This window comes from Lucilia sericata, unplaced genomic scaffold (assembly GCF_015586225.1).
Source record: "Lucilia sericata isolate MDLA Ls3-8-SP2 unplaced genomic scaffold, ASM1558622v1 Contig000021F_arrow, whole genome shotgun sequence".
NCBI classification, from domain to species: Eukaryota; Metazoa; Arthropoda; class Insecta; order Diptera; family Calliphoridae; genus Lucilia; species Lucilia sericata.
In genome coordinates, this window is record NW_023994059.1 from 946368 (window position 1) to 959392 (window position 13025).

Here is a 13025-nt window from a genome sequence, read left to right on the forward strand (position 1 = left end):
TCTTAATTAAATCCAACAAAAGGAATAATCCCATATTTTGTGACTGTGTATTGCTATAGTATGTATGAAGATTTATTTAATTCTGATTTTATTGTTTTATTTCATTGTTTATTAAATCTTGAATAATTTAAGTCCAAGAATGCTTTCGTTATAAACACACAAACTTTGCCATGACAACAAAATTAAATAAAAAATTGTTCAAGTTTTTGGACAAAATTACATAATACAAAGTGTTTATTAAAAAACATTACATAGTTCGCATATTCTTTTTATTATTAATTAAGTTTAAATTATAAATGGCATTTAAAGATTTTCTTAAGAATTTTCAAATTTGATTACTTTCTTTTTATGAAGTAATCAAATATTAAATTTTAAACTTAATTGACTAATAATTATAATTAGTAAAATATGTAAATAATTTTTTAAAAATATTAATCAGAATTTTAAAAATATTCCCACAGTCTTATACTGATTAAGCAAAAATACATTAATAAAAGTGTATTGGACAGCAAAATGTTAAGAGTATTAAAAAGTATACGACTACTTTTAGGCTTTGCATTGCAGGACATCTAGGGTTGTGCCAGTGTTGCCATAACAATACTATTTTATGATTATGATGTCTACAAATCAACTTCAATTTTGACCACTTTCTGGTGATAATTTTTTTATAAATTTTACACCGTACATAAAATGCAAATAAACAAAACAAAATAAAAGTTTAGTCCTTTATTTATTTAAATTTTTTTTAGGTTGATAAATTTGCAAATTATGCAAAATTGACTATTAAAATTATGGACGTTTTTTATCATTTATTATATAACTTTGTCATCCACAAAAGTAAAAATACAAAAACAAAACGAACGTGCAGAAAATAATGACAAAACTTTTCTTATTTGCTTAATGTTTAAAAAGAAATTTCTTAAAATAGACCTGATACAAATGATTTTATTAAAAGGAAACAGATCTACTACTGTCAGGTTACAGACAAAACAATAAAATTGCTACTACGCTTTAAAGTAGTATTAATTTTAAAGCTCTTAACGAGTGTACGTGTACCGAGAGAAATACTTAAATAATAAACAAATATAAACAAAAAGAAAGATTCTGAAAAAGAAATTTTCCTTTTAACGGTTTACCACTCCATGATTACAATTAGGTCCACAACCACTGACGACAATGCGTATAGAGGGAGCAAACATTCGCCATGAGTGAGAGAACACAATTGGAAAATACAGTACTTTAGTACTTTTTTCAGTACGAGTCTATATAGTCTCATAGTCTATAGTCTAGTCTATAGTCTAGTCTATAGTCTAGTCTATAGTCTAGTCTATAGTCTAGTCTATAGTCTAGTCTATAGTCTAGTCTATAGTAGTCTAGTCTAGTCTATAGTCTAGTCTATAGTCTAGTCTATAGTCTAGTCTATAGTCTAGTCTATAGTCTAGTCTATAGTCTAGTCTATAGTCTAGTCTATAGTCTAGTCTATAGTCTAGTCTATAGTCTAGTCTATAGTCTAGTCTATAGTCTAGTCTATAGTCTAGTCTATAGTCTAGTCTATAGTCTAGTCTATAGTCTAGTCTATAGTCTAGTCTATAGTCTAGTCTATAGTCTAGTCTATAGTCTAGTCTATAGTCTAGTCTATAGTCTAGTCTATAGTCTAGTCTATAGTCTAGTCTATAGTCTAGTCTATAGTCTAGTCTATAGTCTAGTCTATAGTCTAGTCTATAGTCTAGTCTATAGTCTAGTCTATAGTCTAGTCTATAGTCTAGTCTATAGTCTAGTCTCAAAAAAGAAACATTAACGACCAAGGCGATTTTACACGAGTTAAAGTTAGTGGCGAATTCTGACGAAGTAAAGCGAGTTCATGTAGCTTGTCGTCAACAATCCCAATTGTAGTCCTTCTATTAGTTTTGAATAAAACTGAAAAAAAAAACTTTATTTCATGTTTAACAGATACAAATAGAAACGAAAGTACACTTTGATGTTCTCGAATGAATTTAGCCGCTGGTCACTAAACGTTTCTTTTTTCATTGTAGTTTTTTGTATGTTCCTTTAATAACATAAGAAAAATGTTGTATAATTTAACATTTAGCATAAAAACAAACAACTTTTAAATTAAATTAGATATAAAATGCAGAACTAAAATGAAAATTATATTCAAATTTTTTTCGCGTTTTAAATTACTACTACATAAATTAAAACAAAAAACGTTCCAAGAAAACTGCACCCTCGAGTGTTGCTTTCAATAAAAATGAGAAACATAATGAAATTAAATTATTGCAGGTGAAAAGACGAAAAGACACAAGGAAATAAATGACCTTGAGGTCCATGGCCTTAAAAGTGGAAATGAAAGCAAGTCTTTATTATTATAATAACATTCATAAGCATATTTATGTATTTTTAATGAATAATTGTATTTTCAACAAAAATTGCAATAAACATATTTCAGCTTGAAAAATTATATTGAAAATATGCACAAGAAACTGATATTCTTTTTTGTGAAATAACGAACGGAAATATTATTTCTTCCTACATTGAAAAACGCCTCTAAAGAAAATTAAAATTTTACATTTATCTTGAAAGAAATAATTATATGAAAAAGTTAGTGCATGAGAATAAATTATAATTGTTAAGTATAATTACTGCTATTAGATAACACTGGTCTGCAAATAAATTCTCCTTCAATAATAAAATAGAATTAAAGATTATATATCTGAATTAAATTTTTCTGATAAGTGGCTGTGTGGAAATATTAAAGCATTAACCGTTGTTGCACTAAACTCAATCTTCATTCAATTGTCAAGATCATTATTGCGGCCCCAGATCGCGTTTGGTTAGATTTCTGTATTCTTTGAAATGTATGAACTTTAGTGGTGTTATATATCTATAGTTTAACAATCTAAACGTATTTTTAGTTTGAAATATGTATTTCATTTTTGTTATTAAAAATTTCTTTAGGCTTAATTGTTTGAGGATAAATTGAATTATTTCCATAAAACCAAATTACTTTCGAATGATTAAGTTTAGATTTTTTGAAGCGTGCATTTTTCTTAACAATTTCGTTCAACTTTTTCTTATCGATTACATTTTTCTTCGTAATCAAAACATTTATGAAATGTTTATTTTATAAGAGTAATTTGCATTTACTAATAAAAACATATTTACACCCTACACGACTATAGGTTCTGATTAGATACAAAAATATGAAACCCATGGATTCATCTTGTGAGAAGAGTGTATAATTTTATCATTCCTATTGTAAAATTCAGCATGCAGAGCCCAGAGTAAATGAGAACTTATAAAAAGGGACTTTTTGGTACTTTTTCGTTCTTCAAAAGGTACTTTTTGAGATTTCTATAACATTAAACCTAGAATCATGAAATTAAGCATATAGAGCCCAGAGTAAATCAAAACCTATAAAAAGGGAACTTTTTTGTACTTTTTCGTTTTTCAAAAAGTACTTTTATATGTAGAACCCGGAGTAAATGAGATCCTATAAAAAGGGACTTTTTAGTAATTTTTGTACTCCAAAAGGTACTTTTTGAGTTCCTATAATATTGAACCTAGAAACATGAAATTAAGCATATGGAGCCCGGAGAAAATGAGAACCTATAAAAATTAATATTTTGGTACTTTTTCGTTCTTCAAAATTGTATAATATTTCTATAATATTAAACCTAGAAACATGAATTAAGCATGTGGAGCCCGGAGTAAATGAAAACCAATAGAAAGACACTTTTTTGGTACTTTTTCGTTCTTCAAAGGTACGTTTTGAACCTAGAAACATAAAATCAACCATTAAAATCTATATAAGAGGACTTTCTGGTACTTTTGGTATAGAGTATGAAATAGTCTGGTATGCCCGTTACTGCTTTCTTATTTTGATATTTCATCAATATAATCTTAAGGCACCCTAAAAGTCCAATTAACTTTAAATAAACTTCTTAATAAACTGTTAAAAACTTTATTTGATAATAAAATCAAAAGCGGTTTATACAACTTTATATTAATAAATAAATTGCTGCAAGTAAAACAATTGTTTAACATTCTCTAAAATAATTTCTAAAAGGTAAAATATTTAATAAAATAATTTTAATTGTTAAGAAACCTATAAACAAACAATATAACAACATCTGTGTGCTACAGATTTTAAAATATTTTTCATTATAAATATTTTAGATGCAAAAAAATTAAGTTCAACCTTTTACCTCTTAACATTTAATTTATTCTCTTTCGTTTAGATAAGAGATGTTTGGGTATAGAAAAGGCAAAAAGAACGCACAACTCAAGGTAAACATATGTAAATTTTACGTCGGATTTCAAACCCCTACATGATTGACATGATATTATACTGCACTTCAGTACTTGCTGATAATCTCAGAAGAAATATAAGACCTCTCTAGTATACTTGTTAGACAGGTAAATCATAAATAGAAGACAATGTAGTAAATGCTTACAACCAACATTTTTTAAATGTTGGCACAAACAAGTAAACGTCGAGTAAATATTTGCAAATGATTATTTTGAAGATTGAGTACAGAGTTATAGAAGTCCATTTCATTTGAAGGAAAATTAACATATATATGTATAGGCTTAAAAAGAATAAGAAATTTTCATAGGACATTTTATTTTGCATAATACAAATTTGAATATTTTAATAATTTCGCAATATATTTTCACATTTTACCATATTTTAGCAACCTTCAATATGCAAAATAGATTAATGTTATCGTTCAGACGTAGTTTAACTTTTTATCAATTCTCTAGTAAAATGTCCGTATTTAAAAAAAAAAAAAAATAAATAAACAAGCAGCAGACAGTCGAAAAAATAAAGAAAGTTATATCATAAATCCAATCATGTACGCATCATTTCTTTCAATTTCAATAACGCAATTTAAACGGATGTTTTTGTGTGTAACAAATATCCTTGATTCGATTTGATGGCATCGCGAATGTCTAAGCAAAAGTTTATTACATACATAGAGGGAATATTTTATAAAATTTAAAAATTTATATGCAACTCGTTTGTTGCTTAACGCCGAATTGTTACTAAACAAACCATCACATCAAATACATGCTGTTAAATTATCAATCAAAATACAAAATATTTAAAGAAAATTTAAAACGAGAAAAATGTTCAGATCAATTTGATTCATACATACATATACATATGTATGTACATTCAAAAAAAAAAAAGATAAAAGCGTTAAGAAAATAAAGTGAACCTAGCTTATTGTAATACTCTAATGACCTTTATTTGCCTTTTAAACGAGGGGTTGGCAAATGTTACACAAAAAAATTGTGTCATGGATACAAACAGGATTTAAGTTGTTCCTTTTTTCTCTTGTTGTACTTTTTGAGTTTTAATGTTTATTACACTGGGGATGCACGCAAAGAAAAGTTTTCTTATTTTAAAACTGAAAATTTTGCATCGTAGAGCAATTACATTCTTTTAGACGTTTTTCGATTCTACAAACAAAAAGTTGAAATTAAAAACCAAGCTATCAGAATTAGCTAAATTATTTGAAAGTTCACCTAAACTTTTTCATATTTTCGGTGTATATCTTTTTTATTAAAATAAGATTCCATCAGGGATACGGAAATCTTTTAACATAATGTCTATTGTGAAAACAAAGGATTACATACATACTTATGTATGAATACATCTAGTAGATGATTCCTTAAACCTTAGTAACATTTTAAACAAATATCATCTCAACTCTTTAGATATTGACATTGAATTTATAAAATAAACCAAACAGAGCAAAAAATAAGCGGAAGATGTTTGTAAAACTATTTTGTTTTAAAAGTACATAACTTTTGATTTTTTTTTTAAATTTTGTTATACCCTATACCACTATAGTGGGGAGGGTATTATGCGTTTGGGCTGATGATAGTAACACCCAAAGTACCACCTTAAAGTATACTAATCGGCTCAGAATCACTTTCTGAATCGATTTAGCTAGGCCCGTCCGTCGGTGTGTACATGTAAACCTTTATAACTTTATAACCTTATAACTTTATAACTTTATAACTTTATAACTTTATAACTTTATAACTTTATAACTTTATAACTTTATAACTTTATAACTTTATAACTTTATAACTTTATAACTTTATAACTTTATAACTTTATAACTTTATAACTTTATAACTTTATAACTTTATAACTTTATAACTTTATAACTTTATAACTTTATAACTTTATAACTTTATAACTTTATAACTTTATAACTTAACTTTATAACTTTATAACTTTATAACTTATAACTTTATAACTTTATAACTTTATAACTTTATAACTTTATAACTTTATAACTTTATAACTTTATAACTTTACAACTTTATAACTAAAATATAAGGAATGTACAATTCTTCACAACCTCAACACTATTTCTTAAACTTTTTATTGTCAGAAGTTTTAAATAACAAGTTATGTTTAACAAAAACTTAAATTGTGTGTGTGTATGTATGTTTGAAATAAACAAATTATATTTGATTTTAAAGTACTGTTATATCATCCTCATTTATGCTATAGTGGTAATCACTACACAAAACTTTAGTACTTTATCAAAGTTTAAGCAATTGTAGTCCTTCCGTTTTGTGGTAGATAATGAAAATTTATTGTATTGAGATTTCATGTACAAATGTGTACAAAGTTTAACTAAAAATGTTATAATTAAGTCTGGTTTATAAATGTCTTTTGTGGCCAAAAGTTTCGTCATTAATGTTTTAATTTGAAATTTGGTATGGTTTTCAGAAAATTCAAATTATGGTTACAATTAAGTTAAAAACAAATGCCTTTTGTCCGTTTGTTGATACATATGTATGTATGTATATTTTTGTTTGTGAATTGAAATTTATTAACATTTTTTATAATTTATTCTAATTAGTATTAAGACACAAGTTTTGTCAATTGTTTAGTATGTTTTTACTTCAACACTAAAATAGAGGAATTCTAAAACAAATACCTTCTGTATTTCTGAAATTTTTAAGTTCAATTCATACTAGATAATATCCAAGTGTATTTTCGATGCTACTTAGTATAATTCATTATAAATATTTAAAATATATATTATTTTGATTTGATGGTATGTCTGGCAAATTATTATGATTACTACAATGTTTGATAAAGTTCTTTATTCCTGTCAAATACTTTTTTCTTGTCTGCTTTTGTTTAATTAAAGGCTAAAGAATGACGTATGGACAGATAGATAAATAGATATGAATTTGTATAACAACTAAATTTATGACGAAACTGGCATGAAAAAATATTCTGAAAATAATTCTTCATGAAGAATAAGCGATACAAATCAATTTCGACAATATGACACTCTTTTTCCAATATTAAAACAATTGAAAAATAGAATTACCAAATATTAGGGAATAAATATAAAAAAATTTGCTTTAAATTTTCTTTATTTTCTATTAAAAAATATTACTTTTTACTTTAATCATGACAATGTAAAAGAAATATGTCTAGACAATTAATAAAAGCATAAAATCACAATAAAACTTTAAAGCATATTTGGTACTTATGTATGTACTTACGACACGTGTTTTCATATTTAGGAAAAAGTTTAATTGGTCGTTGGTTTTGAGTAAACACATCAAAAAAATTACTTTGAAAAGTTTTAAACTTGAATTATCTAATAATTTTCAATTAATATACTGACATATACACGTACGCTTTAATTACGCCTAAAAACTGAAACAATTTTACAAAGTTTATAAAGAAACTTCTTTACTTAAGTCCAAATTTATGAGGAAAGAGTTTTTTTCTTTTCAGTTAAATAGTATTCCTTACTCCTCTTTTAAAAACCAATATAATTAATTTGCATTATATCTGTAATTGACAGGTTTAACTTTGTTTAAACTTATTAAATGTGTAATAAATTACACGTTTTAGTTATACAATTCACCTTAGTGTGAAGGGTTTATATATACATACATATGTGTATGTACATACACATATTTAGTTGATTAAACATAGGGGGCATACTTAGACAATAATTTGGAGAAAGAGATGAAATTCGCTATTTTAGACAACAGATTTCATCTAGTCTAAAGTCTAATCTTGTCTACATTCTAGTTTATAGTCTAGTCTACAGTCTAGTCTATAGTCTAGTCTATAGTCTAGTCTATAGTCTATAGTCTAGTCTATAGTCTAGTCTATAGTCTAGTCTAGTCTAGTCTATAGTCTAGTCTATAGTCTAGTCTATAGTCTAGTCTAGTCTAGTCTATAGTCTAGTCTATAGTCTAGTCTATAGTCTAGTCTATAGTCTAGTCTATAGTCTAGTCTATAGTCTAGTCTATAGTCTAGTCTATAGTCTAGTCTATAGTCTAGTCTATAGTCTAGTCTATAGTCTAGTCTATAGTCTAGTCTATAGTCTAGTCTATAGTCTAGTCTATAGTCTAGTCTATAGTCTAGTCTATAGTCTAGTCTATAGTCTAGTCTATAGTCTAGTCTATAGTCTAGTCTATAGTCTAGTCTATAGTCTAGTCTATAGTCTAGTCTATAGTCTAGTCTATAGTCTAGTCTATAGTCTAGTCTATAGTCTAGTCTATAGTCTAGTCTATAGTCTAGTCTATAGTCTAGTCTATAGTCTAGTCTATAGTCTAGTCTATAGTTAGTCTATAGTCTAGTCTATAGTCTAGTCTATAGTCTAGTCTATAGTCTAGTCTATAGTCTAGTCTATAGTCTAGTCTATAGTCTAGTCTATAGTCTAGTCTATAGTCTAGTCTATAGTCTAGTCTATAGTCTAGTCTATAGTCTAGTCTATAGTCTAGTCTATAGTCTAGTCTATAGTCTAGTCTATAGTCTAGTCTATAGTCTAGTCTATAGTCTAGTCTATAGTCTAGTCTATAGTCTAGTCTATAGTCTAGTCTATAGTCTAGTCTATAGTCTAGTCTATAGTCTAGTCTATAGTCTAGTCTATAGTCTAGTCTATAGTCTAGTCTATAGTCTAGTCTATAGTCTAGTCTATAGTCTAGTCTATAGTCTAGTCTATAGTCTAGTCTATAGTCTAGTCTATAGTCTAGTCTATAGTCTAGTCTATAGTCTAGTCTATAGTCTAGTCTATAGTCTAGTCTATAGTCTAGTCTATAGTCTAGTCTATAGTCTAGTCTATAGTCTAGTCTATAGTCTAGTCTATAGTCTAGTCTATAGTCTAGTCTATAGTCTAGTCTATAGTCTAGTCTATAGTCTAGTCTATAGTCTAGTCTATAGTCTAGTCTATAGTCTAGTCTATAGTCTAGTCTATAGTCTGGTCTATAGTCTAGTCTATAGTCTAGTCTATAGTCTAGTCTATAGTCTAGTCTATAGTCTAGTCTATAGTCTGGTCTATAGTCTGGTCTATAGTCTGGTCTATAGTCTGGTCTATAGTCTGGTCTATAGTCTGGTCTATAGTCTGGTCTATAGTCTGGTCTATAGTCTGGTCTATAGTCTGGTCTATAGTCTGGTCTATAGCCTGGTCTATAGTCTGGTCTATAGTCTGGTCTATAGTCTGGTCTATAGTCTGGTCTATAGTCTGGTCTATAGTCTGGTCTATAGTCTAGTATATATTTTAAATCTATTGCGACTTTTACAAAAACCTAAATCTGATGGTTTCTAGCGGTTTTTGTAATATGACTTGACGGGAAATGGGGAACAAAATTTGGCAACACTGTACTAGAATCCATTAAAAATTCAAGAATTCTCATGATGTGGAGATTATTTTAACAGCTTTGAAAACAATTTCGAACATAATTGCAAATGTTTGTCAAATTTCATCATCATACCTTGCACCTTAAAATAACTAACAATTTATATGATAACTAGAAAAAAAACTAACAATAATAAATGTGAGTTAATTTGTTCTCATAAACAATATTAATTGGCCCCATGATTATGATGAGCACTTTTTTCTTTGTTGCTAAAAGCAATGTTTATACATTTACAAACTAGTAGTTTTACTCAACTAAACCTATTTGCAGAATTACTATGTTTGACGTTCATTAATGGCCAGTCCTTGGTAGTGGAAACAAATAATATAAGGACATCAAGAGAAGAACTCACCTTTGTGTTCGATGCTGTTGTTGTGCTTTTAGCATTTGTGAAGCATCCTCGTTAAATTGATCATCTTCAATGGGTTCACCATCAATTCCCGTTAAACGACGATAGATTTCATGAGGCACATCATCTGCTGTTGATGCACCTCCGCCACCACCAGCAGCAGCATTTGTAGAGGCTGCTTTGTCATTGTTGTTTTTGTGGTTGACTGGATTTACTTGAAAACGATTTGGTGGTCTATCGACCGACCCCATCTCAAACGACGAATAATCTGACATAATGTTCTTTCTTGTTCTTGTTCTTGCTCCAATTCGAAAATTTTGTTTGGATGGTGGTGTTTTTTTTTTTGTAGAATTCTGTTCAATTTAGTACAAAGGTTGCTTTAGCTGCTGAAGTTTTCTGACTCCCTTGAGACATTCAAACCAAAATAATAGAAGTAAAAAGTTGAAAATCTTTTAGCGTCTTGTGTTATTGACAAAGTCTGAATGGTTTTGCTTGGGTGGTTGTTGGGTTAAGATTAAGATGACAATGACAGTGTTTTGTCAACAATGTCAGGTCATCACACAGAGACACAAGGAGACCAATAACACTATGTTTGTTGTTAAGATGCGTAGGAATATCTAGTTTGTTGTTGTTATTGTTTAATTGATACTTATTATTGTAAATGGCTTCTGAAAGATTCTTTTCTTTTTTGTGTTTTTAGTTTTTCTTTTAGATTTTTTTGTTTGTTTAAATTCGATTCATCCAGTGTGAAGAAGGTTCTTTCTTGGTTAAAAATATTGGTAAATAATACTAAAATAAATAAGCTGTCAATGTTATTATTGTTATTGTTGTTACATTTTGTGACAGCATTGATTTTTGTTGGTTTTTTCTACTTTCTTTTATGTGTTTTTGCTTTAATATTTTTAACAGCGTAAAAAATAAACGTTAATGTTTATAAACACATGTTATGTTGTTGGTGTTATTGTTATTATTGTAAATTGTTATTGTTTTTAATATTGACAGTCGTTTAAATGGGTGGTTGGGTTGTTTATTTGTTGACCTCTACAAAGGTTACAGTTCCGCATACAAAATATTATATATTTTTTGTTTAGTTCATTTAAAATCTGCAAAGAAAAAAATATATTAAATATTAAAATCTAATATTTGATTAAAAATTTAATTAATTATTTTAAATTAACCCTAATAAATATAACTATTACTCGTGGCTGATATTGTGTTTATTTAAAATCTTATTTTTGTTTGTCTAATCAAGTATTTATGTACAATTCTTATGTTGAAAATATTTATTAGTTATGAGATTTTTTGATTTTTTTGTTTTTCTTACATGTGTCACAATCGCCATTTTACACGTTAACAAATAAATGCATAAAATAAAGTAAACAATTAAATTAATTTGCCGTCAACAATAATTTTTTTAATTTCTTAGCTCATATTTAAATTTAAAAAAAAATAATCCATATAGAAATAGAAAGTTACTTCGCATTAAAATTAAAAGCTAATGAAACGAAAATTATAAATATTCTATAGTATCAACTGAATGAGAATTGGAATACAAAACATCAAGGATTTGACAAAATACCAAGAATACATTTTGTTTTTTCTCTTACATTCCAGTTTTTTAGTTATCAAAAGAAATTTAAATAAATATTAGAAAATTTTATACATTTATTAAAAATGATTTTGCTAATAACATTGTTCTATTAAATATTTTATTAAATCCTTAATAGGATTTATTTATCCTTTATGTTTTGTTTTACTTACTTTGAGAAAATAGAAAAAACTTTTATGGGATTATAAATTTGTATTAAATTTATGTTTCATTTATTTTTTCCACTTATCAGAACCAAAAACGCAATTGATTGAAAAGAATTATTAAATATACACTTAGTTCAAAAAGTTTTTGTACAAAATTTAAAATTCAAAGACCAATTATAATATATTCTATAAGACGACTTATCGATATCCTTCCAATTTAGCTTTCATTGCATAATGTCTTAGAAAATAATAATGTGTTTGAGATACATACATATGTCCAAAAATATGGACCAAATTGATAAATTTGTATTCACATTAGATTATATTTCGCGGATTATATTTAAACAATAATAATCCTTGTAAATATTTGTAAACTTTTCTGAGCGACTGTAGCTATTGACGTCTACAGATTGACCCAAAAGTTTTAAATTGTTAAGCACGTTTGGCAATATTCTTTTTATGTTTTCATTATAAACATCTATTTATATCAAAAAAGTAAAGTCAACATAACTACACACATAAACATATATATTTTCGCATTTCTTCTGAACAAAAAGTATAAAATCGATTTAAAATTTAAACAAATATTAAAATGCATAAAAAGTTAAGTTCTGACGTATGTAAGTTGAAGTAAAATTGTGTATTTTAAAGAATATAATTTATTCGAAAAAGTAATTATTATTAAAAGTAATAAATTAATTCTTTGAATTAAAAAAAAATGTCTCTTTAATAGTCAAGTCTATAGTCCAGTCTATAGTCTAGTCTATAGTCTAGTCTATAGTCTAGTCTATAGTCTAGTCTATAGTCTAGTCTATAGTCTAGTCTATAGTCTAGTCTATAGTCTAGTCTATAGTCTAGTCTATAGTCTAGTCTATAGTCTAGTCTATAGTCTAGTCTATAGTCTAGTCTATAGTCTAGTCTATAGTCTAGTCTATAGTCTAGTCTATAGTCTAGTCTATAGTCTAGTCTATAGTCTAGTCTATAGTCTAGTCTATAGTCTAGTCTATAGTCTAGTCTATAGTCTAGTCTATAGTCTAGTCTATAGTCTAGTCTATAGTCTAGTCTATAGTCTAGTCTATAGTCTAGTCTATAGTCTAGTCTATAGTCTAGTCTATAGTCTAGTCTATAGTCTAGTCTATAGTCTAGTCTATAGTCTAGTCTATAGTCTAGTCTATAGTCTAGTCTATAGTCTAGTCTATAGTCTAGTCTATAGTCTAGT

General features: G+C 27.3%; 2 protein-coding genes across 7 annotated transcripts in view; both read right to left on the reverse strand.

Annotated features, from left to right (window-relative positions):
* LOC119607890 (bumetanide-sensitive sodium-(potassium)-chloride cotransporter) overlaps window positions 1-13025 on the reverse strand; it is an 84496-nt gene that overhangs the window by 35287 nt on the left and 36184 nt on the right. For 2 of the 6 annotated variants that reach the window (XM_037962045.1, XM_037962020.1), the window contains exon 1: window positions 10055-10398. In XM_037962045.1, the coding sequence (XP_037817973.1) occupies window positions 10055-10326 (272 nt within the window). In that variant the 5' untranslated portion in view covers window positions 10327-10398. Of the gene's footprint in view, window positions 1-10054; window positions 10841-13025 lie in introns of those variants that run through there. The other 4 variants (XM_037962053.1, XM_037962028.1, XM_037962061.1 and 1 more) reach the window with 2 other exon arrangements.
* The window catches only part of LOC119607880 (RNA polymerase II-associated protein 1), a 79974-nt gene continuing 77334 nt past the window's right edge, over window positions 10386-13025 (reverse strand). Inside the window, exon 16 of the mRNA XM_037962008.1 lies at window positions 10386-11154. The gene's annotated coding sequence lies outside the window, so the exon portion shown is untranslated. The remainder of the gene's footprint in view (window positions 11155-13025) is intronic.